The sequence below is a fragment of the Macaca nemestrina genome, chromosome 3 (genome assembly GCF_043159975.1).
Source record: "Macaca nemestrina isolate mMacNem1 chromosome 3, mMacNem.hap1, whole genome shotgun sequence".
NCBI classification, from domain to species: Eukaryota; Metazoa; Chordata; class Mammalia; order Primates; family Cercopithecidae; genus Macaca; species Macaca nemestrina.
Window position 1 is genome coordinate 89,499,655 of NC_092127.1, and position 27,911 is coordinate 89,527,565.

General features: G+C 34.1%; 2 protein-coding genes across 8 annotated transcripts in view; one reads left to right on the top strand and one right to left on the bottom strand.

The window, feature by feature from the left end:
* MTT (microsomal triglyceride transfer protein) overlaps nt 1–10,557 on the bottom strand; it is a 59,263-nt gene extending 48,706 nt beyond the window's left edge. The window contains exons 1-2 of one of the 4 annotated variants that reach the window (XM_071093264.1): nt 10,516–10,557; nt 101–262 (exon numbers count right to left, since the gene is read on the bottom strand). In XM_071093264.1, the coding sequence (XP_070949365.1) occupies nt 101–161 (61 nt within the window). In that variant the 5' untranslated portion in view covers nt 162–262; nt 10,516–10,557. Of the gene's footprint in view, nt 1–100; nt 263–9,900; nt 9,999–10,469; nt 10,486–10,515 lie in introns of those variants that run through there. The other 3 variants (XM_011749220.2, XM_071093265.1, XM_011749223.3) reach the window with 3 other exon arrangements.
* Nucleotides 10,558–10,647: 90 nt separating this feature from the next.
* LOC105486370 (tRNA methyltransferase 10A) lies at nt 10,648–27,704 on the top strand. 4 transcript variants are annotated; one of them, XM_011749234.3, is made up of 8 exons: nt 10,648–10,798; nt 15,286–15,482; nt 16,421–16,583; nt 17,211–17,282; nt 18,415–18,489; nt 20,646–20,795; nt 23,552–23,657; nt 25,189–27,704. In XM_011749234.3, the coding sequence occupies exons 2-8, from the start codon at nt 15,298–15,300 to the stop codon at nt 25,455–25,457; spliced, it is 1,020 nt and encodes a 339-aa protein (XP_011747536.1). In that variant the 5' UTR covers nt 10,648–10,798; nt 15,286–15,297; the 3' UTR covers nt 25,458–27,704. The 4 variants fall into 4 exon arrangements, with proteins under 4 accessions (XP_011747536.1, XP_011747533.1, XP_011747534.1 ...); XM_011749231.3 differs by having other exon boundaries at nt 15,275–15,482; nt 25,189–27,702; XM_011749232.3 differs by lacking the exon at nt 10,648–10,798 and adding an exon at nt 10,943–11,153 and having other exon boundaries at nt 15,275–15,482; nt 25,189–27,703.
* The last annotated feature ends 207 nt before the right edge of the window (nt 27,705–27,911 follow it).

Genomic DNA, 27,911 nt, shown 5'->3' on the forward strand with positions numbered 1-27,911 from the left:
TCTTTCACTATTCACTCACAAACACACACACACATGCACGTATCCGCCTCCCACCCCAAAGATTGAAATTAAAATTTAGCAAAAGGCAACACAAACTTACCTTTAACAGAAGCTGAATATGAGGAAATGAAGCAGAGAAAAAGCACAGCAAGGAGAATCATATTGACCAGCGACCCTCAACTGCATCCAGTGCCCAGCTAGGAGTCACTGAGAAGTAGCCTTTTTCAATGGCAGCCAGTGAGGGAGTGACCCTCTTCAGAACCTGCAACAATCATGTTTATCTTTGGGGAAAGGTCAGACTCCAAACTCCAAAACCACGACCTAAGTTCACTGAAGGGCTCACTATTAATGATTAAACGTAGGTGGGCTGCAGTTTTCCGTCTCTCACTCTTTTTAATTTTTTTTACCCAATGAGGAAACTTTAAATGTTTTCACTTTTGAGAGCTAAACCAAACCAGTATACCATCCTATAAATGCAGAGACACTGAGGGACATTCCAAGAAAAAAAGTGGTGGTGATACTTTCTGCTTAATATATAACCATCACTATGCCTGTTATAGTAACTGCCTATATTCACATTACAATACTATGTGGGAGGGTAGTAAGGATTCTCAAACTCAGCTAAACCTAACCAAATTTTAATATTTCTTGTATGGACATCTTTGAATTTTTATACTATTTGTATGCTATTATAAAAAATTCACACTGAATTTTAGGATTTATATTTAAACTGTTAAGTCATACCACCACCAATCACTTCAAAATAATGTTAGAGTAGATAGAACTTTCATGAAACACAGATGATCATCCTTATGTGTGAAACTGTATGAGGTTTGAGCAAATCAGCATTGTATGTCGTTAGCACACTAGCAAGCCAATTGAGTATTTCATAGTAGACCTCTATCTGTGTCTGTGACAAGACACATTTGTCTGAGTCTCCAAACTGGTTGGATGCAGTCCTGTCCTTTCTGAATCCCATTTCTAGGAAGAGATTAAGAGGGGGAATTCCAGCTCTTAGTTCTTTTGCTACAGACTATTAATTAGAAAACTTCTGTAGAATTAAAGTAAATACCCTAGTATGGCTGAGGTCATACTAACTGAATCAATCCTTGTCCCTGGAAACTCCCATGAGAGAGACCTGCTATGAACAAAACCTACTAAAATGAGGTGGCTTAGGCAGTATGTGGGAATGTTTTGGCAAAGTAGGGAAAAATGTGCTAGTGAAGGGCTATCTGAATGTATTTTAAAATATTTATGGCCATATTTTCATATAAAATGAATTCTTGAGACTACCCTGGTCACTCTCAAAACCCTTTTCTCAAACCCTAACCTTGAGATTAAATCTTCCAGACAATCCAGGTAAAAGATAGTAGACTTGATAGGGACACAATGAAATTTAAAATTTTAAAATCTACGAAGTTAAGCATATTTCCTCTTGAATAATATCTTTATATAAAGATCGAAATATGAAAATTGTTCTTCTATTGATAATAGAATTTCATCTGCTATCACAATTTTGTATAAAAAATATAGCTATAGTAGCAAGCAAAAATAAATTGTTTGGTTGGAAATATCACCTTCAAGTTATAAATACAAAGTTTTCCTGGAGTTAAACAGAAAAGTAGCTTTGTTAAAGAAATGTAAGTTTTTATGAATAATAGGGATTACGAATATAAGGTAATGTGAAAGTGCTTTACTTTCCATTTGAATAGATTTCTTTGTTTGCCACAATTTCTATAATACATACATAGGGATATAAAGCCATTATAATCACTTGAACGTTATTTACATATTTATTTAAATTAAAAGCTAGTCTGTATAGTATTTGATTGTATGAAAACTGTCCTTACATATTTTCATTTGAGGCTCACAGTTGCAAGACCTTTAATGTTTGTGGTTAGACTATGTGGTGCATGATACGTGTCCTTCGGGTAAAGTACTATTCGTTGTCAAGTGTTTTCCAGAGTCCAACCAATAAAAGATATATCACTATTGCCTAACAAACTAAATTCTGTTTCATTTGAGCATTTGATTTCCACTAGAAAGCTCCTATGAGTCACTGTTTTAAGTAGTCATTTCAACATAAGATGTTCAAATAAGGCTGCTTCTGCTGGTTATAAATAACATCATCTTATAAAATATAAACTTACAACATTTTCTTTTTATAAGGACAATTTAGAAAAGACGTCTTGAGATTGTTTCATTACAGATGAAATAAGAATGCCAAAGCTTTTCCAAATTCAGTGAACTCTGTGTATCGTAGAAGTATTCTCTTCTGTTACTCTGTTGATCAAGCACAGCAAACACTGTGCAAGTATTTGAGCACTACCTCCTAAAACTCACCAGCTATTTTACATAACATGTGGAGCAGGGCAGAAGCAAAGCACAAAAAGAAAAAAAACAAGAGCTGCCATCTATGGAACAATTACATACATTGTAATCACCTTACATTTTTATAGGAATCCTTACAACAGTCATTTGGCATATTAGATAAATGCATCTCAGATTAATTTACTGAAGTGATTTTAGGACTATAGAAAAATAAACCTTGAAACCTAGACTCAAGTATTCCTCTTTGCTTAAAAAAATTACAGGTGGGAAGTGAGTAAAAAATTGATTTCTTACAGATGACATGCAATTATTAATTGGGACTGTCTTCATAATAAATCATCACAATTTTGTATGAAAACTAACAGAGCCCTTGATTTTTGTGAATTTGTGGTTAGACATTCAGGCTGAACATACAGGGGTAAAAGTTGATCTATGATAGTTAAATTAAAATCAAATGATACATTTTTAAACAATGCTATTGCAATGAAATTCCTTTGGTAGTACATGACACTATGAAATATTTGCTATACTTCCATTTACATTGATAAATAAGGAGACTATGAAATAAAGATGGATGATTAATTCCAAAGTACAGTTGTGTTTCTGTTGAGTGTCAGAGGTTGTCAGGAGTTAACGTATTTTCTTAGATTAGAAGACAAATGAACTTCACCCCACTAAAGGTTGGAAGGAAATGTATTATCCTACTAGATATAGAAAGTCAGGATGTGTGAAAGGTATGTGAAAAAAAAAAAAGTCTGTTTACAACATTGAAACACTTTGTTCTTAGAAAGAAGCATGACATTAATGAAAAAAAAAATTTAGAAGGACACTTTAAGTTATTCCTACATGGTCATAAGAGTTTAAATCTAAAAGTATTTTCAAATCAATGAGAGAGTTAGCATTTTGAAAGAATCTTGAAAAAAATTCTTAAGTTAAAAATATTCTTAATGTGATGACTTTTTTTTATTCCAAGGCAAAATTATATAGGAATACATACATTATTTTGAAAGGTATTGTTTAAAGAATTCTCTATAAGAAAATAAAGATTCATTGAATTCCTTATCAAAAGCAAAACTGGTTTGAAACACTGGGAATCTAAGAATCTAAAAAGAACATTCATTTTTCCAAAATAGAGTCATTAACCAAATTGTATGCCCCCATACATATATACACGCATATAAATTTGACAACCAAAAAAAGCCTTTGTATCATATCAGTTACCATAAAAGGATTCTAAATTATCTTTGACCACACAAAACTGAATTGCTAGCATTTAAAGGAGAGAATTGATGGAAACTCTTTTAGTAGACTACTGTAAATACAATAAGATTTTAATTTTGATCAGAATAAATGTATTGGACATTCAAAAAAAAAGAAATTTCAAAACCTAAATTAAATTATATCCTAGCATAAATGCAATTTTCCTTTTAAAGTATATGCAATGCAACAATTACATTTATGAAATAATTCTTAATATATAGGTATAAAAATATGAATTTATTTGAAGTGGAACCAGAAGTCAATTATTTTAAATAATTACCCAAATAAGAAAATAAAAAATGTTAAAGAGAGATCAAGAGATATAGAGGATAGAGTGAGTGGGGCAAAGGCAATATTTGGGGAATATATTGAAGAATTTCCAAGAACTATTGAAAGGCACTGTATCAGTTCTCCATAGCTACCATAACAAATTACCACAAAATTTAGTGGTTTAAAATGCAAATTTATTGTCTTATACTCTTGGAAGTCAGAAGTCTAACACTGGGGTCACTGGGATAAAATGAAAGTATTGGCAGGTGTATCCCTCTCTGGAGGCTTTAGGGGAGTATTTGTTTCCTTACCTTTTCTAGCTTCTAGAAGCTACCTGCATTCCTTGACTCATGGTCTCTTCCTCCATTTACAAAACCAGCATGAGTAAGCTGAATCGTTTTTACTTCATGTCACTCTGACCATCTCTTCTGTCTCCCTCTTCCATTTTATGAATCCTTGTGATTATACTGGGCCTGCCTAAATAATCCAGGATAATCTTTTTACCCTGAGGTCTGCGGATTGGGAACTTTAATTTCATCTACAACCTTAACTTAGAATCACAGGTTCTGGAGATTAAGACATTTAACATCTTTGGGGTGCCATTTTCTGCCTATCACAGACACCAATCCACAGATTCATGAGGCTCAATAAATCTTAAGCAGGATAATTTTTAAAACACACATACACACAAGTAGACACATCATAATTAAACTGCAGAATATCAAAGAGAGAGAGAAGATATTTAAAGGAACCAGATAGAGAGGATAGATTATTTTCAAGGAGAAAGAGAAGCAGACAACTACTAAATTATTAACAGTATCAATGAAAACTAGGAGACATTAGAATGTTGTCTTCAATGTGCTGAGAGAAAATAATTGTGAATTTAGTATTCTATATATATTCTGTAAATATGTCTTTTGAGTATAAACTTGAAATAGAGATTTTCCAGAGAAATTAAAACTGAAAATTTACAACTAAAGGACCCCTCCAAATGATATCTTTAAAAATCTGCTTCAATTAGAAAAAAAATTGACCCCAGATAAAATCTGAGATGCAAGAAGGGATGAAGAGCAAAGAAAGTACGGTAGAGAAACACACTAGCTCTTAATAATAGTGTCTTGTGGGGTTGAGCATAAAATGCACAAAAATAACATTAAAAATGTTACCACAAAGACCTTTGTGGTATAGTGAAAATTTGGATACCATAATGTTTAAGTACAAAAATTAGTTCAATAAATTATGGTGTATCAATTCAGCAGAATTCCACTAAGCCATTTTAAAATAATACTATATAAGCATGTATTTTGTATAATATGGTATATGTAAATATGCAAACATGTAAATATAGTATATTTACCATATCTTAGTAAGTAAACAGTCTGTTAAACAGCAGATGTAGATATGGTTTGAGATTTCTTGTTTAAACAATATACCTACATGTTAGCACAGAAAAGGATTAGAACAGTATTCACTGAACACCTTAATAATTACTATCTCTGAGAGATGGAATATAGTTTGTTTTTGCATTTTTTTTTGCCGTTATATTTTCTCACATACTATAATGTATATGTTACTTTAAAATGTTTTATTGTTTATAACAGTTTAGATTTACAGAAAAATTGCTAAAATAATACAAAGATTTCCCATACAGCCTGCACAGTTATTTCTACTGTTAATATCTTACATTAGTGTAGTTGATTTATTAATAAACCAATATTAATATATTATTAACTAAAATTCATACTTTATTAGATTACCTTTGTTTTTACCTAATTCTTTTTTTCTGTTCCATCCAGGGTACATCACATTTAGTTCTCATGTATCTTTAGGCTCCTCTTGGCTGTAATAGCTCTGAGGAGAACTGGGCAGATATTTTGTAAGATACTCCTCTAGTGAATTTTTGTGATATTTTTCTCATGATTTGACTGAAGTTGTAAGTTTGGAGGAGGAAGACCACAGAGGTAAAGTGCCATTTTCTTGATACCACATTACATCAGAGGTACATAATATCAACATGATTTATCTCTATTTACATTGACTTTGATCATCTGGCTGAGCAGTGTTGTCAGATTTCTCCATTGTAAAGTTAATTTGTTTTTTCTCCCTTTTTTTCATACTGAGCTCTTTGGAAGGAAGTGCTATGTACATTCCACACTTATGGGGTTGGGAGTTATGTTCCTCCTCCTTGAGGGTGGAGTAGCTACATAAATTATTTGAATTCCTCCGCATGGGAAATTTGTCTTTAATTTCCCATTGATTTATTTAATCACTATATCAATAAGGACTTGTGGATATTTAATTTATATTTTAGGTTATAGTCAAATCCTTCTCTGTTGCTACAATTGTTCTATCTTTAGCCACTGGGAGTTCCTTCAGTTGGCCCCGTGTTCCTTTGACATGCCCATAAATGTGTTTTGTTTGGGTTCTGATTCTGGTTTTGGTTTTTAGCATCTCCTTATTATCTGGCACTGCAAGATGCTCCCAGCTCATCTTGTACATTTTTACTCCAATCTTAGAATCAGTTACTTCTCCAAGAATCCCTGGTTTCCTTTATTGAAGAACTGTACTAGAAACCAAGATCTGGACACCAAGATTGGCTCATTTTTACAGCATCAAGTCTTTCAATCTATGAATACATATCTCTCCATTTATTTAGATCTTCTTTGACTTTTTTCATCGGTTTCGCAACTTCTTCATGTAGATTCTCTTCAAATTTTGTTAGATTTATACCTATTTCATTTTGGAGGGGTTGTTGCTTTTTAATATCAAGTTCCAGTTCTGCCCTGCTGCTGTATAGGAAGGCAATTGACTTCTGCATGTTAACCTTATATCACAAGGCCTTACTATAATTGTTTATTAGTTTAGTGAGGGTCTTTTTTGGTACATTTTTGGGGATTTTCTAGATAGATATTCATGTCATCTATAAATGGTTTTATTTCTTCCTTTTATTTGATTTTTAAATCTTATTGCACTGGTTAGAACTTCCAGTATAATGGTGAATATATGGGTGTGCTTTGTATATTTCTTATTTTCTGAGTTCTGTTATTCATCCTCAAATATTCATTTTTGAATCATTTTCATGTTGTTCTTCAATATTTTCTATTATTTAAAATTTGCTGTTTTGAAATACTGCATTATAGTTTTCATCCACTTTTTTTTTTTTTTGGCTTCATATTCTTTTTTCTATTATAGCAACTTTAAATGAAATTCGACCACGATCCTTTTCTGTGGTGCATTTTTAGGCTAATTAAGTTATGCTGTATTTTTAAGAGGGAGGATTGGGTAGAATAGCTTTTCCAGTTTCATGGCTCTAGAGGTTCCTTTTCTAGTATTTCATAAAATGACACACATGTGTCTTTATATTTTCTGAGATCTGTCTCCTCTCTATTCTCCACTTTTATCTGCATCTGCTTTTTTCTTGGCCGCATTGTCTCTGTTTTGTTCAATTTGGATTCAACTTTCAGCAGTTTCTCCTTAGTGTTGGGCTACGTTCAAGAATGGAGATCCAGTTTGTTGGTTTTGAGACTTCACAGGCCTCACGTCCCTCCAGCAGCTTCAGACCCTCCTGCTCATTCCTTCACACTTAGCTGAGCTTAGAGTCAGATGAACAACCTGCCAGTTTTGCCGCCAACCTCACATTGGTTTCCTCTGTTTTTTAGTGATTATTTGTTTGGCAGTTTTGGGGCCTTCCCATTCTGAGGGTCTTCAGATGATCTGTTGTTTTCCCACCACTCTCTCCTACACAGTTGCCGATATTAAGTTGGGTTTGCTCCTTCCTGCTCACATTGTGAGGTTTGTAGGGATTCTTTCACCTAGTTATGTTATAGCTATCTTCTGGGATTGTTATTTTCTATCCTAGATGCTTTACCTGTTTTTATGAGGAGATTCAGGAGGTTCACAGACTACACTGCCTCTCTAATCATCTTCCCAGAGTCTTCAATATTCATGTACTACTTGGGAGGATATGATTAATATGTATGTATATGTAAATGTACAAATACATTTTAAACGTTTTTCCTGTATTTTTGGAGTCGGTCGAAATGCAGGTTGAAATGATTATAGATGAGTGGTCGATTCTTCCTTTTAGCTACCTTTCAAGTCATGTTTAAAAATGGGTTTCTTTTTGGCTTTCCTAGACTGAAATTAAAGTACTCACAAGTGTTATTCTACTTCCACATCTCCTCACTCACAACTTGTTGAAGAGTATCCTAAGACTTAAAATCAGAATTAAGCTTAAAATAATGAAATTTGTAATGATTGCCCAATATTTTGAAATCAAAGTTATGGAGGGGTTCATAATCATAGTTATTACTGTATTTTTATATTCTAAAGTTCCAGTTCTATCTGTGGCCTCCTTCTTATTCTATCAACTAGGGTCCAATTTAACAAACTGGTTATCAATTGTCTGAATATGGCCCACAGACATATTTTATTTAGTCTGCTCAGTATTTTAAAACAAACTAAATAGCTGCCAACACTTTAAAACCAGATTTCATATTTATGGCTGTTCTTAAAAAAATGATGCCATTAGGCTCATATTCTGGTGTCATTAGGCTCATATTCTCTCTTGGAACTTGCACCCTGATTAAAGAGGAAATGCACTCTCAGTTTTGTAATACTTTGCTTCCAGACGCTTCTCTCATTTGCTACCCCAGTCCCCGTAGATAGTATGCATTTGTAACCCACGTAGTAGTTATCTCTTTGAGTTCAACCTCTTATATTGGCTTAAACTACAAGTATGTGCTCATTCTTTTTAAAATCTGTTTCTACTCAGATGTCCTGCAGACTCCCCAGAATCTACATATTTTAAAACAAAACTATTTTTTCAAAACCTATTTTTCTTCCAGTATTCCCTAAATGACCTCGGTAATGTTACTGCATTGCTACAGTTGTCCAAGTCAGAGAAGCCCTTAGGGTTTTTATCTCCTCCTTCTTCCTCATTCTATCCACAGCTTTTCAGTCATGTGCAAAACTATGACATGCTTCTTTGCTTTCACTGTTCCCAAATCTTAAACTTCTTTACTGTTCTGACACCTGTACAACTCCTACTTACTTTCCAAGATGAAACAAAATTATTTAATTTCCAAAACTATGTTTTGCCTCAAGGAGCATTTAGTTGCTTCTTTCAAAGTACAAGCATCTCAAGTACATGTTTTATTTATTTACTGCTGGCTCCCCTATTAGATTAAGGATTCCTTAAGGACATCCTTAAGGATGACAGTCATTTCTGTATCACCAGTACCAACACAAAAAGTATAGAACTCGATACATGTGTCAAATAAATAAACACATACATTTTACAAATCAATGAAAATATTGTTTCATATGATTTCACCTTCTTAAACTTTCCATGTTTCAATTTTTTTTAAATTGACTTTTTTGCTGGTGCTTTTTTGGTGCTTACTTTGGATTAATACTAGAATCATTTTAAATTTTGCACCAAGTGACTACAAAGTTAGATGTCCATGTCAAAAGAAAATTTATTGACTTCATTATTAGAATATGAAGTGTTTTTGTTTTTTTGTTTTTTTTGTTTGTTTTTTTGCTTTAAAACTTTGCTTAAAATATCTAAGGATGCCAGGTATTAACTCTGAAAAAAATGTATAATTATTTATAAAACAGATCCCATAGAAGCAACTGAACAGCTGTGGAAAGATTTGGCACATTACTTTGCCAGCCTGAATTTAATGACCTACATGTGAAGGGCTACATATCCAATTACTAATCCTCCCTGAGCTACTCTTTGCCCTGATATGGAGGCAGCTGAAAAAAGATGCCCTACTAACAGATCAGAAGTGGGTCCAGACTTTTTTGCTAGTGCTTAGTTAACAAAGATCTTTTAGGTTTGAGATGAGGAAGAAACAGAAGAGGGACTCACAACAGTGTTATAGCTGACATAGTGTTTCAAGTAAAATTTAAGGGCTTATGGCAAGACTGTAGTTTTGTAACTAAAGTCAAAGAAATTTCGGCTCTTTTAGAGAACCTCAAATTCTGGATTTAATTTTCTATTCATTGAAGCCTTTAAACATGTTCAAATACCTTCAAGCATCAAGGATAATTTACTTCAAAATTATTTCTATATGAGAAGCCAGTCTTCTATTCAAAGATGCAAACCTCATTCTTATCTTCAAATTCTGCAATAATCACCTATTAGAAGTAGAGGGGAAAAAACTAAATAGAAAACGACAATCTATGGGATTGTGTTTCATTTCTCTCTCAGTTGACATGGTCTATATATAGCAAAAAGATTATATAAGGTCAAGTATTATAAACAATGAAATGTCATCTGATGTTCTGCAAAACAGCATAGGAAAAATAGCTCAAGGAATGAATAAAGAGTAAAGTTATGACTGTTTTACTTCAGCCATAAAAAAGCCTTACAGATTCTAAATTTAAATGCATTTTATTGTGAATCTGACTCACTTTTCGAATTTAATTTTCTACTTGAGCTATGTAAAATAATGTGATATGGTAATTTGCTGTATAAATTAAAAATAATATAGGCAACAGATGCGTTTCATTTTGAACACAGACAAATTACAAGCCTTTCTTCGTTATTTTGCATTTTTAACGGTGGGACTATCTTAATTCCTCCACCCAATACTCACAAGAATATATGAATGAATAAATACATGTCTTCAGGTACACACTTACTTCTTGAACGTGAAAAAACAGACATCACTGTAACTACCTCCCGCTCCCAAAACCCTAACTCCACACCCCGCCCCGCATAAATCCCTCCCCTTTCTCCCATTGCGGGTTCTAAATTGGCGCAGTTCGATGACGTAAGACGCAGCCGCCGTAGCCTCCACTGTGTAACTACCGCCCCTGCCTCTGGGAATTGAAGTTTCTGTGGAAGGAAGCGTGAGCGGTAACCAGGCCAACCTAGAAAGGCTTTCTTTCTGAGATTTCACTTCCCTATCAACTCCTCATCTCGGTAAGTGTCCTGCACTGGCTGGCGCTCCCCCGCACTATGATATTATTTGGGCACAAAGGGGTGCGTGCCATGCAGCCCCCGACTACCAACAAGGGCTTCCGGGGTAGAGGGGAGCAGTGGTGTGGAAGTGGTTGCCTGCTGCGCTGTTGCCAAAGGAAATGACGTCGTTGATAGGCGCCTCCCGCGGCCTACCCAGCTGCTTCCTGGTTCGCCAGCAGCAGCTTAATCCCGCCTCTGAAATGCGTTCGCTGGCTGGGAGCGTAGAAGGGAGAGTGGGCGAGGCTCCGCCCCTGTGGTTGTGCGCTCTTCGTCGGCGTGTGTTTTGGGGTTGCTATCGGCCCGTAGTATGTTAAAAGTGAGTTTGCAAAGAATGAGAGGGAAATCTGTACTCTAAAGGGCCGGAAAGCGTGTTACGACCCTGCCACTTCGTGGCCAGAGACCGTGGGCGTTACCTCTTTAAAGGTGCCTTACCTCTTTTTTCCTGCGAAGGGCTGACGTGACTGAACCCTCTGAAATGTAGAAAGCCCGAGGGGAAATTGCTGCAGGTGCTGTGAGCTGAGGACAGTTTTAAAAAGATCGAAGTGTTACTTGATTTCACTGAACTACTTTAAATTTTGGGAATTTTTTCTAGAGATATAAAGAGGATGGCGACACATTACTTGTCACTTTATGAATCTCCTCTGCCCCTTGCATTCCCAACCCTCTGCTCAAAAGGCTTGACAACTGAAGTGAACAAAGGGCTTTTCGCTGCTCCACGTTTAGCCAGCATGTCTTTAAAAAGGGCATTCCTGACCAGGCGCGGTGACTCACGCCTGTAATCCCCGCACTTTGGGAGGGTAAGGCGTGTTGTAGATCACCTGAGGTCAGGAGTTCGGGACCAGCCTGACCAACATGGTGAAACCCCGTCTCTACTAAAAATACAAAATTAGCCGGGCGTAGTGGCGCATGCCAGTAATCCCGGCTAAGGAATCTGAGGCAGGAAAACTGCTTGAACCCGGAAGGCAGAGGTTGCAATGAGCCGAGATTTTGCCACTGCACTCCAGCCTGGGCGACCTAGCGAGACTGGGTCTCAAAAAAAAAAAAAAGAAGAAGAAAAAAAGGACATTCTTTTGCTATTGCTGTCAAGTCATTAATTCTAATCTGCATTATTCCCACATTCGTTGAGATTTTTCTGAAAGGGAGACTGTCATAAATTACGACGAATATTTATTTTATCCCAATCCATAAATTAATGCCGTTTTAAAAAACTTTTTTATTTCTTTTGGTGCTCATTGATTTAGGATGTATCCTCCTTGCCTTAAGCTGTGCTAAGATATGTAAATACAATGTAAGATAGTTTGTAAGCCCACCTGATAACCTATATCTGCAAATGAACCCTACAGATTTTTAAAATTTTATGCAAAAGTAAAATTTCACACACACACACACACACACACACACACACACACACACACACATATAGGAGGCGAAGTCTTGCTCTGTTGCCCTAGCTGGAGTGCAGTGATGCGATCTTGGCTCACTGAAACCTCTGCCTCCCAGGTTCAAGGGATTCTTCTGCCTCAGCCTCCCGAGTAGCTGGGATTACAGGCGTCCACCACCACGCTTGGCTAATTTTTGTATTTTTAGTAGAGACGAGATTTTGCCATGTTGGTTTCGAACTCCTGACCTCAGGTGATCCGCCCACCTCGACCTCCCAAAGTGTTGGGATTACACGCATGAGCCACTGCGCCCGACCTCACACAAATATTTTTATAGTTACTGTAAAATACATTCTTGAACATTTGTTGAACTTGGTTGAATGAATGAAAATGTACGATGAGCATCACTGCATGTGAGAAAGGAATGAACAACTGCCACAGAATTTTATAAATTATTGCCCAAACTAAAACGATTAGAAAGCAAGTATACCTAATAAAATGCTATGTTTTGCTTAGCATTCAATCTGAACACGCTGGTACATAGTGCAGTGTAGATATACATTATACTTATTGTATAGTGTAGACAGTGCGAGTTGGTAGATATCTTTGTAAAGTATACTATAAGGAATAATTTATAAGATATCAAGCTGGCATCATTTTTGTTGCATTCCATTTGTCTCAGTGCACCTGGCTTGTTTAAAGCCTAAAAACTTCACTTAGTACAGTGTGTTTTCTTAATTAGGAATAGTTTTTAAAAAGATGATGGTGATGATGATGGTGATGATGAAGATGAAGATGTTGACCAGCTCATCACCTTTCCTTGTATTTGGGAGACTGAAACATTGCTGTACTATGACAGGTCAAATTAAATTTAACTGCAGACTTCTTGGATAGGAAAAGCAAATGCTCCCCCTGGTGTACATAAACTGTAAAACATTAATTGCTTTTTAAAAAGTCTTCACGTAAGCCGGGCCTGGTGGTTTTTGTCTGTAATCCCAGCACTTCAGGAGGCCGAGGCGGGCGGATCACGAGGTCAGGAGTTCGAGACCAGCCTGACCAACGTGGTTAAACCCCCTTCTCTACTAAAAATACAAAAATTAGCCAGGCATGGTGGCGCGCGCCTGGAATCCCAGCTACGCAGAAGGCTGAGGCAGTGGAATCGCCTGAACCCGGGAGGCGGAAGTTGCAGTGAGCCGAGATCAGGCCACTGCACTCCAGGGTCAGGAGTTCGAGACCAGCCTGACCAACGTGGTGAAACCCCTTCTGTACTAGAAATACAAAAATTAGTCACGCATGGTGGCGCGCCCTTGGAATCCCAGCTAGTCAGAAGGCTGAGGCGGTGGAATCACCTGAACCCGGGAGGCGAAAGTTGCAGTGAGCCGAGATAGGGCCACTGCACTCCAGCCTGGGCCACAGAGCGAGACTCTGTCTCAAAAAAAAAAAAAAAAAAAAAAAAAAAAAAAAAAAATCTTCACATAGGAGTAATCAACATGTGCAGTTTTTGAATAAAATAGAGAATTAACTGAAAATAATGCCACTGATAAACAGAAATGTGCTCTCTTGGAATATTATTATTTCATGAAGAGAGCAGTTTGTTTTCTGTGAATTTTAATTGTGCTTTTAAGTTTCCTCCACCCGGTATTGTTTTGGATACCTGCATTGCTGAATTTTATTTAATGTATTGTGTATTGAAAGAAAGGAAAATAAAAGTGATCCAGGGAATCAAAATATATATTTTAAAAATTTTTTTCCATGTAGTCTTTTTAGGCTTATTCAGTTTCCCTACCTCCAGTTTCTTAAATTGAGTGCTTACCTTACTTTCTAGCTTAAAAAAAAAAAAAAAAAAAAAAAAAGTGCATTCAAGGCTATATGTTTATCTCTAATTACCTTGTTTTCCTTTATCTCTCTCATTCTGTTATCCAAGTCTTTACTGCTCCTCCATATTGTTTTTCTGTTCGATTTTTGTCTGCATCCTGAGTCAGATTGTCAGGATGTCTTCTAAGTCATCAGTTACTTCTTGGGACTCCAGGTAATCTGGAGTTTGTCTCTTCTATTGAAGTTTTTATGTCTTCATTTCCTAGTTTTCAAATTGTTCTTTTTCTCAGATTCTTGTTTTACCTTTTAGTAAAGCCTGCTTTTATACCGCAATTTTCTGTTTTGCTATTATAGTTATTATTCCCTTATGACCTCTCTGAAATGTTTCAGCCAAATTTATTTTAAAGTCATTTTCAGATTGCCCTATTTTTAATTTGTATCAAGTGAATTTGTTTCCTGGTTATTGATTTCAGTTTTAAAAATCAGTTCTGTCTTTTCATAGTCTCCCTCATTCTACAGCATTAAAGAAGACTATAGAAAAGATGCTTTTCATCTCTTTTTAAGATTTTTTGTTTTATTAAAAACATTTTCATTACATAACTTTAGAAAATGTAGAAAACCATGGGTAAGAATTAAACTTGTGTGTGTGTATACCTTTTTTAAAAAGTTGGTCGTAACGTATATATTGTTTTATTTGGTTTTATTTAACATATAACCGTTTCCCCTTACTAAATAATTTTGGATATATACGTTTTACTGGCTGCTTAGTATTCCTTGCCCATGTTATAGATTAACCATAATTGTTTAGTTTCCTTTCACTGACATTCAGGAGGTTTCTTACTTTTCACTGTTTTTTAACACTGCATTCATTGCATGTACTCTTGTGCACATTTTTGTGTGCATGTCTGATTTATTTACAGAAATTTAAGGAAATAAATTACTGGGTCAAAGGGTGTCTAAATAGAGATTTTAAAGCTCTTAAAACATGTATGTCTTGCCTTCTGGAAAAATTGTACCATGACCACTAATAGTATATGAAACACCCCATTTCTTTAGACCTTTGCTAGCATTGCTGATGAATGATATTTAATTTATATTAAATGGTATTTAAATGATAGTTACCAATAAATGACATTTATTTGTCTAAAGTTTTATTTCTATTTATTGTATGGTTTAACTTTAATCATATTGATTGAGTTTTTTAACTTTTTTGTGCTTGTAAATTATCTGTTCATGTCAAAAGTTGTTTTTCAGAGGCACCAAATAATGTCATCTGAAATGTTGCCAGCATTTATTGAAACTTCTAATGTTGACAAAAAGCAAGGCATAAATGAACATCAAGAGGAAAGCCAGAAGCCAAGATTAGGTGAAGGGTGTGAACCAATATCTAAGCGACAAATGAAAAAACTAATAAAACAGAAACAATGGGAAGAGCAACGGGAACTCCGCAAGTATGTGTTTCAAATGTATATGCTCTCTTCCTATTTAGAAATATGGAATGTTAGACCTTGCATAGCCCTTTGGCATATTTTTGTTACTTAAAATTCATTTACTAGTTTTAGACAAAAGCGGAAAGAAAAACGCAAGAGAAAAAAATTGAAGCTAAAAATGTATATTGTTAGCTAACACTGTCAACTGGCTGTTAAGACTATTTTTTAACATTATTATTGGGGTATCTTTTAGCACTGTTGATGATCTTGCACTCAACACTTTTTCTCATGCAGAACCTTATTATGAGTAGCAGCACAATTTTTGAAACAACTGACTTAGATAAGGGATGTAATTAGTGTCCATGTGCTAGTTATGGAATAAAAACAGCCAACTCAGAAAGATCAAGTTTTGGCCTAACATTGATTTTGCCACAAGAACCATTGCAGGTTTTGGTGAAAGCAATTAGTCTAAATTTGTTACTATGATAAATGCCAAAGTTTGTGGAGAGAAAATAAACTATAGTTGGTATAAATTAGAGCAAAAGTATGTAATTTTTTTAATGAACAATTTTATTTTGCTTTTTTCTATACCTTATAAATGTGGCTTAAAAATCATCTAGGTGAATTATGAAAGTAAAATTCAATACAACTCAAACTCAGTATTTAGAGGGTTTTCTTAGGGATAATATGATACCAATAACAAATGAAGCTCTTCAGGTAGTATAGTTAGGATTTAGACAGAAAGCTTTAGATCATTTTTGGAAGCTCATTTCCTTCCTATCTGAAGCTTTTAGATGTACTATATAAAACTGCTAATACTTGACCATTTTTGAATGGTCACAGAAGTGACAATTTCATATGGTTTAACTTGATGGTTTTTAGAAGTAATTGTTTATATAGAAGAGTTGTGAATAACTGAATACACAATAACAAAATGTTATTTCAATTACTAATTTTAGACAAAAGCGGAAAGAAAAACGCAAGAGGAAAAAATTGGAGCGACAATGTCAAATGGAATCAAACTCAGATGGAAATGACAGAAAACGTGTTCGAAGAGATGTTGTTCATAGCACCCTTCGCCTTATTATTGACTGTAGTTTTGATGACTTGATGGTATTAAAGGTATCATGAATCATTGTCAGAAAAATCTTGTATATGAATTAGATCAAATCATTTTTGTTTTAATATGTAATATCCCTTTTATATAAATTTGTGTATTGAAATGAATCTTAAGTTTTTCAAAATTTATTTCCCCTAAGTTAAATTAGCTAGCAGATTGCATTGATGTAATAAATATGTATATTTATATGTGTGTGTGTCAGTATGTGTGCAGACAGGAAAGAGAGACAAACACACACACTTCACAATCTAGATGACAGAACTAAATTAACCACTTATTAATCATAAAGATCTATGGGGTTTTACCAGTGTTGTTGGTAAAACATGAAAATAGTAATATGGCTCTGAAAGTCTTTTGTTGTTGTTGTCTCTTAAGACAGTAACTGTTTTCATGAACTAGCATTTTAAATAAATACAAAATATGTAATAATGGGTCACTTACAGAGCATTAACTTACAGTAATTTTGTTAATGTAAGGAAATCAAATAACATTTATCAGAATGCATTTGTATTTAAGAAGAAAAATTGTATGTATATAGTCATCCCTTCTGCCTATTCCATTCCTTTAAGATTGTGGAATGGCCATAGACAATTTTAATAACTTTGCTTTAAAAATTGACTCTGTAATAGGACATTAAGAAACTTCATAAGCAGATTCAACGATGTTACGCAGAAAACCGACGGGCACTGCATCCTGTGCAGGTATGTCTGAAGATTTTAAAGCAGACTCTAGTTTTCTTTTATATCTTTTGTGGCAAAAGACATAGATAATTCCTATAGTCTTTGCAGGAGTCTTACAGATAATCTTTTTTAATGCCTATTTGAAAAATGTTTTCTTTTTTGACAAAAATAAAGCAAAATATTTTAAACATCTTTTAATATGTTATCTTAGACACACTGTTTCCAGTAATCATCAGTCTTATACAAATTGGCCTTTTCATTGCCTGTAGTTGAATATCTTCTTTATGGGACGTACATATATTTTTATACCAGTTTCTCAGTTTACAATTACTTCCAGTGTGGGAGAAAGATTGGATGGAGAGGCAGAAGCTGTGGCTGCCACCGCTTGATATATGCTGTGGTATCTGCTGTATAGGTTTTGTCTACTTAAAGGTTTTTAGTTTTCTTTTGGGTCACTGAGAGTTTTGTCAAGTCTTTTTTAAGCTGAGATGAGGGAGTGATTTGGGAGACTATTTGGCTACTGTTAAGAATAACATCTTTCTGTTGGAATTCTAGGTGACCTAAAAATTAATACTGGCTCACTGATGTTAAGAACCAGGAACTGTTAATATATTTTGGTTAGATATTTTGTTTTTACCAAGTAATAGTAATTTTAAATTTTTGTATTTTGTACTTTTTGTTTTATAGTTTCATATCACACTTCTGTGATAGTCCTTTTATCCCCATTTTTATCTGTAGTAGACCCCTTCTCACCTATGATTCAAACTTAAATAGGTATCAGGGTTTAGAATCAAAGAAAAATTATGAAGACTTTGTATTGTTTAAAAAAAAAAAGAGGACTGGGAACTTGACATGGAAGCAGGGAATTTGCAGACAAGTGATGATTAAGTTATAGCCATGTTATAACTACTTGGAATGAAAATGTAAATGGGATACCGCAGCTACTGGGTTATGAAGCATGCACACGAAACATACTATTTCTGCCCCAGTTTATTGTATGTTCAAAGCATGTCACAAATTTTTTTTTCTAGATAAATGAGAATAAATATATTTTGTGTTTCATTGATCATCAGATGAGTAGATGAGAGAAATAAAACATTAGACTTAAATGGTCATATGTTCTTTCTTTCTATACCTACAAATCTTTTATCAGTTTTACTTGACAAGCCATGGAGGCCAGCTGAAAAAGAACATGGATGAAAATGACAAAGGATGGGTCAACTGGAAGGTAATTAAAACAGATGAACTCTCACATAATTCCAAGTATTTTTATGTTTCTAAAGGTCTACATTTCGTACCTAAACTCTATATAATGCTACTTAATACAACAATCTCCAGATGCAATCTCTGAACCTAAGTCTAAAATTACAAATCAGAGATGCTGAAGAAGGGAGTGAGATATCTGGTAGCTTGTATTTGTTCTCATTAAATCTTACCTATTTTATGGTCAACTTTTAAAACATATTTTTAAAAAGAAATAATTTTAAGGGCCTTTATATAATTTCTCCCTGGCATACTAGCTATACATTATATGTTACCTATAAAAATGAAGTCACTCTAAATTTTGGAAGTGTGCCTGCATTCTGTTTCTTCTTACCCTGTGCTGGCCACTAACTGCATGTGGCTATTAACTTGAAATATGACAGTCTGAATTGTGAATTGAGATGTGCTATGAATGTGAAATACATACAGGATTTCAAAGACTCGGTACCACAGAAGAGAGAGGAAGAATGTGAATATCTCCTAGATAATTTTTGAAATATTTATTATATGTTCAAATGATAAAATTTTGGGTATACTGTGTTAATAAAATAAATTGTTAAAATTAATTTCACCTATTTTCATTTTTAAAAATGCGGATACTAGAATATTTAAAATTGCGTATGTGGCCTCACAATTTTTTCTATTGGACCAAATTGTTCTCAGTCATTGGTAAAGGTGACTAAATAGATTGGCTTTGGTACCAGTCCCTGAGGAACTTGATCCTATTTAGAGAAGTACTGGGTTATCCCTATACCTTTTTTCTTTCTCAAAGTCAGTTCTCTCAGTGACACATTTTCCCTTTCACACTCACTAATTGCATAACGAAGGCATTTATTTTATTAACAGCCTATGATATGAAACATTTTCAAAGGCTTTTAAGTTTTTAAGTACAATGTATTTATCAAATCCTACATTTGTACCTGGTTTTCCAAGAAGTAGTGTAATAAATTAAAAGAGGCATGTTTTTAGTTATTTTGCAACTTATTAAATTTATCATTTATACCATCAGCTTTCCAGAGAGACTTGAGATTAATTGTTCTGTAATTAATCAGGTTCTTCTTGGGGCCTTTATTAAATTTATAATATAACATTTTCCAGAAAAGTGGCTATTTATTAATTATACATTTTAGGAGAGAGTTCTTTTGCTTCATTCTTGGTTTCATTAAAAATTATGGATAAATGTCATCTGAGCCTGGTGATACATCTTTTATGCAATCAATGTGGCTTACAAAATCATGACTGCCAGCTGTTGTTCAATTTTGTACCTGTGACCTGACAATTCTGGTGAAGAAGTTTTCAAATGTGTGTCTCTTTGTAGAAACAGATACATGGATTCTGAGACGTAGTCTCTTGTACTGTCACCCAGGCTGGAGTGCAATGGCACGATCTCGGCTCACTGTAACCTCTGCCTCCCGGATTCAAACAATTCCCCATCCTCAGCCTCCTGAGTAGCTGGGATTACAGGCACCTGTCACCATGCCCAGCTAATTTTTATATTTTTAGTAGAGACGGAGTTTCACCATGTTGACCAGGCTGGTCTCGAACTCCTGACCTTGTGATCCACCTACCTCAGCCTTCCAAAGTGCTGGGATTACAGGCATGAGCCACCACTCCTGGCCAGCTATTTCCCTTTCATGATTCATATAGATGGAGAGGAAGTAATTGGAGAAGGCATTCTTTGGTCGTAGAACAATGTAAGCAAATATGTGGCAGTAAAAATGCATTTGTTTTGTTGGAACCGGCAATAAAGCTGGCAAAGTAGATTAGTGCTATATTCAGGAAAGAGTTTCTAAATTAAGGAGTTTAGATTTTATCCCACAGAAAAAGATAAAACGTTAAAAGTAGTGTTTTTAGAGCCTGCTATCAGTGTGTGGAAGTAGATTGGAGGGGTTTAAGGCCAACAACGAGGAAACAAAATTAAGAGGCTATTTAAATGATCAAAATGTGAGATTATAAGAAATTGATGTAGTAAATTCAAAATAATGCATTGTAATTATATTCTTTCAAACTTTGTTTCATATGTTTTTGACTGGATTTGTTTTGGGAAAATAGAATAATCATTTTTAGCCAACTTTCATAAGGTCCTATTAATTAGTAATCTCTTTCCCCATTGTCTTAAAGGATATCCATATCAAACCAGAGCACTATAGTGAACTCATAAAAAAAGAAGACCTGATTTATCTTACATCAGATTCACCTAATATACTGAAGGAATTAGATGAATCAAAGGCCTATGTGATTGGAGGATTAGTAGATCACAACCATCACAAGGTACTATTAAATTTTTATTTTTGCTTTTGCTTGTACTTAAAATTGATACATCACCATTTCCTGAAAGTAACAATAATACTAACAATAGCTGATGTTTATTGAGTGCCTACTATACATCAGTCACTTTTTGAGCTAAACAAAGTATTTCACATATATTAGCTTGCTTAATCTTCACTACAACCCAGTGAGATTAGTGCTATTATTATCTCCATTCCACAGGTAAGGAATTCACAGCACAGAGAAATTAAGTCTAAAATCAACAGTAGTAGATGACAGAGCAGCTATTTGAAACCAGGCTGATTGCTCTGGAGTCCATCCACATGCTTAAATGCTATGCTTTATTGATAGAAGAATCTGCTGCTAATCAGTTGCTAAGCCATTAGAACTTAACTAGTTTTTAAATATGTTATTTTCATGGGATGTTTTTTCTGTTCTCTTTCATTTGTACTTTTCTCTCTTCCCATCCATACCTTTATTTGGATGAAAAATTACAGAAAAGCACTTTCTAAAAGAAAATGTCATTTTGTACTTTGCCAGTTACATTGCAGCATGCAAAATTCTTCATATCTGCTTGTCCAGTATGTTAGCTTTGTGGCTGTTGAGCACTTGAAATGTGTGCAGTATGACTGAAGAACTGAATTTTTAAAATTGTAATTAATTTAAATTTAAGTAGTCACACATGGCTACCAATTGGACAGTTGCAGCTCTATTGCATCATAAGGAATTTTATCAGAATGATCTTTAGCCTTTTTATTTTTTTCTTTGTGGAAAAATTCTATTTTGTTATTTATATAGAACCACATTCTTTCTCATGTTTATGTTTCTCTGAACTAAAACAATTTTGTTTTCAAAAGCACCTGCTTCAATCTATTATTATTTGCGCCCCCCAAGTATACAAACCATCAGTTGAGAAATTGAGCTTTTCTTTCTCCTGTACTCTGTTTTTTGACCATTTCAGTTCTGGTTAGACATAGGCTTCAAAGATTTTAATTTTGAGAAGAGATGAAATTCATATTCTGTATTTTTTTAATTGACAGGGAAAAATAAAACTTATAGTCAGTTATTTAAAATTTCTCAATTCAAGTTTTCATTTAACTTGTCTTTGCCATTTGTGCAAAGTAGTGTTATTGGAAATTTAATTTTTTTTTTTACATTTATGGAAATAATGATGGTGATTCTATAGGAATTCAGTTTAAGTATAGTCGTATATTGCTTAACAATGGGAATATGTTCTGAGAATTACATCATTAAGCGATATCAATATTATAGAGTGTACTTACAGACGGTACTTACTAGACGGTATAGCCTACTACACATAGGCTGTATGGCATAGCCTATTGCTCCTAGACTACAAATCTATACAGAATGTTACTGTACTGAATAGTGTAGACAACTGTAACATAATGGTCTTTGTGTTTCTAAACATATTTAAACATAGATGATATAAAAGATTTTAAAAATACAGGTTATACGTGGTATACATGTGTAGAGCACTTACCATGAGCGCTGCTTACACAACTACACGTTGCTCTAGTGAGTCAGTAAGTGAGTGGCAAATAAATGTGAAGACCTGGATATTACTGTACACTACTGTAGACTTTATAAATACTGTACACTTACTCTACACTAAATTTATTTAAAAATTTTTCTTCAATAATGAATTAACCTTAGCTTACTGTAACATTTTTACTTTATAAACTTAATTTTTTAAACTTTTGGACTCTTTTGTAATAACATTTAGCTTAAAGCATAAACACATTATACAGCTGTACAAAAATATTTTCTTCATATATCCGTATTCCATAGGCCTTATTCTATTCTTAATTTTTTAACTTTTTAAAATTAAAAAAAAAAAAATCCTCTTTATTTTTTAACTTTCTAAACTTTTTTGTTAAAAACTAAGACACAAACACACACATTAGCCTAGGCCTACATAGAGTCAGGATCATCAAAATCACTGTCTTCTACTTCTACATCTTGGTCCACTGGAAGGTCTTTAGGGGTAATGACATGCATGGAGCTGTGATAACAGTGCCTTCTTCTGGAATGCCTCCTGAAGGACCTGCCTGAGGCTGTTTTATATGTAATTTTTTTTTTTTTTAGGAGTAGGAGGAGTACACTCTAACGATAAAAAGTATAGTAAATACGTAACAGGTAATTATTTATTATCATTGTCAGGTATTATGTACTGTACATAATTGTATGTGCTGTACTTTTATGTGACTAGCAGAAGGTTTGTTTCTGCCAGCATGAGCACAAACACTTGAGTCATGCATTACAGTGTGATGTTCCAACAGCTCCAAAGTCACTAGGTGACAGGAATGTTTTAGCTCCATTATAATCTCATGGGACTACCACTGTAAATGAAATCTGTCGTTGCCTGAGACTTTGTTATGCAGTGCAGGACTGTATTTTAAACTGAGATACAGCCAGGGTAGAATGGGGAAAAGTTATTTGAGTCAGGAGATATGTGAGCCAGATTTTTCTTGTGGTTCTGCTGCTGAGGAGCTTTTTAACTGGGCAGGAAGCATGTCTTTGGTTTCCTCATTTGTAACTTGAGGAGCTTAAAACAAATACTCTGCACATTGACTATACTTATTTTCAAGAGAATGTTTCCAAATGAGCAGTAAAACACACACATACCCCCCATTCAGGTAGTCTCTGAACTATAAATCTTATCTAAAAATTATTTATACTATTACAGAAACTTTAAATAATTTAATGTTCTTGTCGAAGTCATCGTGTCTTTGTTTTAGGGACTCACATATAAACAAGCATCAGATTATGGAATCAATCATGCACAGCTCCCGCTTGGAAATTTTGTGAAGATGAATAGTCGAAAAGTTTTGGCAGTTAATCATGGTAAGCTATAAGGTATAAACTGAAAATACACCTGAGCGAACATTGTGAGAAAGAATATTGCATTTAGTATTTGAATAGGTAGAAAGTATTACACTTTCCTGGAGACAAAATTGTAAAACGTAATCATTTATAATTTGTTTAAGTAACAGAATGCATATTAGAAAATTTTGAAAATGTACGAAAGTGTTAAAAAATTAGCTATGTCTTACTGCACAGAAATACTTGGTATTAACTTTTTGGTGTTGACTTCTAGTTCTTTTCCTATGTATATATATTATTATTTATTACATAATTGGATTTTTAGTATATTACGTACAATGTTATAAATCTGGGATATTTTCTCTCCTTTATGACTTTATTTTTTCATGTCATTGAATGATTGTTAATGGTAGCCAGGCACAGTGGCTCACGCCTGTAATCTTAATCCTAGCACTTTGGGAGACCGAGGCAGGCAGATCGCTTAAGCCCAGGAGTTCGAAAACAGCCTGGGCAACGTGAGGAAACTTCATCTCTACAAAAAATACAAAAATTAGCTGGGCGTGATGGTGGGTACTTATAGTCCTAGCTATTCAGGAGGACAACATGGGAGGATCACCTGAGCTCAGGAGGTGGAGGCTGCAGTGAGCCATGGTTGTGCCACTGCACTCCAATTTGGGTGACAGAGTGAGACCTTGTCTCAAATAAATTAATTAATTTAAAAACTTGTTGTTAATAGCTATGTAATAGTCCATCATTTGAATATACAATAATTTAACCATTCTGCTATGGTTGAATTGTGTTTTTTTCTTTTTGCTGTTGCAAATAACATATCCATTCTTGTACCTGTCTTTGCCTTGACTTTGCTTTAAAAAAAATTTTAAGCCGAGTTTTTAGTCAATACACAACTGCTTATTAAACTTCTTATACACTAAATACTTTCTATATAGCAGGTTCTAGGGTGTTATAAAAATGAAATTATTGATTAAACAAATGAATTGACTCTAAAACCTTTGATATATAGTGGAAATTACTTTTTCCACAAAGTAATTCAGGTTTGCCCTTCAGCAGTATGCTGATGTGAGTAGCCTGGAGACAATATTGATACTGTTTACTACAACCAATGGGAAAAGAAAAACAAAATAAAAAAAGCAGACAAGGAGCTCCTAGCATGAGTGGCTCTTTACAGGAAACATGAAGAAAGTTAAATGAATGCTAACTAGGTTGTTAGCATGTAAAGGATAAAGATGTGAAGGGGCTAAAAAAGAGTAGGAGATAAACTGAAAAGGTCTTTATTGATTATAATTGACATGGGATACTGGTAAAGTATCTGAGTGCTTAAGAACTGAACTGAGAAAAAGCTAGATAAGAGGTAACAGGCTTGAGTACCTTGGGGCAAATTGGGCTTGACAGACAATAGAAAGAAGAGATAAGAACAAAGTAGTTATTAGGAAAAACTAGCACTCTTAACACAAAGACAATGTATTTTAAAAGACATTGTGCAGCATTGTGATGAACTTGGCTAAGAAATGTATGGAGTTTGTCTTTATTGCAGTGTTTGAGATTATTCTGGAATACCTGGAAACAAGAGACTGGCAAGAAGCATTTTTTACTATCTTGCCCCAGCGGAAAGGAGCTGTTCCCACAGACAAAACCTGTGAAAGTGCTTCTTATGACCCTCAGTCTGTCAGGATGGAGGAGTGTGGATTGGACAGTGATTCCAGTGAGGAGGAAGATAGCAGAAATGAACTAGATTCACCACGTGAAGAAAAGCAGGATAAGGAAAATCACACTGAATCTACAGGGAACTCTCTGCCACACTAATGTTACCTGGTTTCCTTTTAGTTTAAGGAAAAATTAGGAGAAAGCGAGGTGCTGTATAGAATATTGAAATTGGAAGAACATTTTATTTTCTGTTATTTCTGTTGTGAATTTTAAAAACTTTTTTTTTGGACCTAAATAATAATAAAAAAGCCCTTTAAACTTTGTAAGAAAATATTTTTGATTTAGAATAAGAAGATTTAAATGTGTATTTTTTTTGTTTCTTTTTAAAGCCTCAAATAGTGGTTTCTAGATAATTTTACTTTATTAATATATTTTCATATTCTTTAGAATGTGCCTTCTGACCTTTCAGTTTTTTAATTTTATAGTCACATCAACATCTTTATGATCTATTGCCTACGTATCTGTGAGGGCACATATTCATAAATATACTGTCAATCTATCAGAATGTTGTATATGGTAGGTTACCCTCTCTTTGTAGCTTTTGTGTTTAACTTAGTTACTTGAAAGAAATTTAGTAATTTTAGGAAGAAGTATCAGTTTGATAGACTTAGTTCATTTCTTTTGGACTATGGAGCGCATATCTGTTCCTTCTTTGTGGTGCCTTTTTATGGTTCTGAAGTAATTACTGAAGAGTTGAGAATCTCTTTAATGCATTTTCTTAATTCTTACAATGGTGATAAGTTACTTCAATTATAAAATTGAATTTTGCAGACTAAATTATTTTGTAAGGCTGTTGCTGTTGAAAGATCAATTTTGTCTTTACCTGCATTTAAAATGGAACAGTTTTTAGCAGCTGTGGGTTTTTTTTCCATATATATTTTTAATTTGTTGGCTCTTAAAATGAATAAAGTTTATATGTGCTTCTGCCTCCTCTCCTATAAGAATATGCATACTAATGTATGTTTCTATAAATCAAATACACATGTGAAAATATGCATGTAAATATATATTTACATCTGTCCTCATCATGTATGGTTCTTAGTTATTAGTTGTTGATAACATGATTGATTTGCCATATATCTGTATTACTTGAATAATACTGAAATACTTTATTATTCTGTAATACTGAATACTTATTTTATTACTTGAATGGTTGTGTTGAACACCCTAAGAACAATTTGAATTTTATTAAGTACAAAAATCCTTAACTAAACATTTTTATGGGAATGTTGGCAAGAAATAATAGTGTAAAAGGGAGCTGTTTTAGTTTCCTATCAGTAATTGTATATGCAGTTAAATGTTTAAGGTAAAATGGTCTCTGTCACAGCTAAAAGATTTCAGTAGCCTTCATTGAGTTTGGGTAAAATGAGTTGCTGTTCTTTTGTCTTCTTTTTAATATATAAAAGTTGTATTTTAAAAATGTGTAATATACTGTATATGTTACTAACATATATACACAGAAAGTTTATTGGATTTAGTACTGATATTTACTGTCTATTTTTGTTACTTTGTTCTTAGTAATCTATTATAGTTACTATTTTAAGGTGAGGTCTATAGGCAAGATATGTAAGTAAAGACAAGCCCTACAATTTTAAAATAACAAAGCTTATGTCTTAAGTTGTATTTTTTCAAAGGTTCATGTTTTTCTGAGTAAAAAAAAATGTGGTTTATTAGCATGAAATATTATGCCTTTTACTTAAATTATGTAATGTAAAATAGGGCACTGTTTAATTATGAAAGGTGGGGGAAAATCATTCCAAATAAAAGTTTAATTTTTATTAATTATAAAAAACCCTGTATTAGTTTCCTAGATGTGCTGTAACAAATTACCACAAAGTGGGTGGCTTTAAACAACAGAAATTTATTGTCTTAACAGTTCCAGAAACTAAATGTCTAGACTCAAAATGTCCCAGTGCCATGCTTCCTCCGTAGGCCCTAGGAAAGAATACTTCCTAACCTCTTCCTGGCTTTTGGTGGTTGTCACAGCAACCCCTGCTGCTCCTTAGCCTACAGTGGCTTGACCCCAATCTCAGTTTTTGTTGTCAAGTGGTCTTCTACCCTGTCTTCTATGTTTGTATCCGTGTCCTAACTCTTTTTCTAGGGAGAACAGCATTGGATTAGAGTTCACCATGATCCAATATGACCTCATCTTGACTACATCTGCAAAGATACTGTCTCCAAATAAGGTCACATTTACAGGGTGCCATGTGTTAGGATTTGACATATCTTTTGGGGGACACAATTCTACCCACTACAGGCCCATATCTTATCTAGGATATTGGTGGCAAGAAGGCGAAAAGAAGGCAAAGATTACTACCTCTTTTGATATAACTAGTTTCTGAGGTATTTAAAATTTTGGTTTTAAAAATACTAAGCTTTTTGCTCATTTTAATATATCCTTTTCTCTCAACATTGTTTTGGTTTATTTAGGTTATTTGTTAAAACTTAAGTAAATATTAAAGTTACTTGTGTTAGAACATAATAAAGGGAGAGAATTAAACTACCTAAATAAATGCATCAAAAAATATGTCTGTGGGAATATAGAATTTCCTC

Bases quoted from the DNA above. Each gene is read 5' to 3' on its own strand.
- LOC105486370 (XM_011749234.3), top strand. From the start codon at position 15,298: ATGTCATCTGAAATGTTGCCAGCATTTATTGAAACTTCTAATGTTGAC. The intron at 16,584-17,210 runs GTATCATGAATC...ACTCTGTAATAG, and splicing joins ATGACTTGATGGTATTAAAG to GACATTAAGAAACTTCATAA. The intron at 17,283-18,414 runs GTATGTCTGAAG...ATCTTTTATCAG, and splicing joins GGGCACTGCATCCTGTGCAG to TTTTACTTGACAAGCCATGG.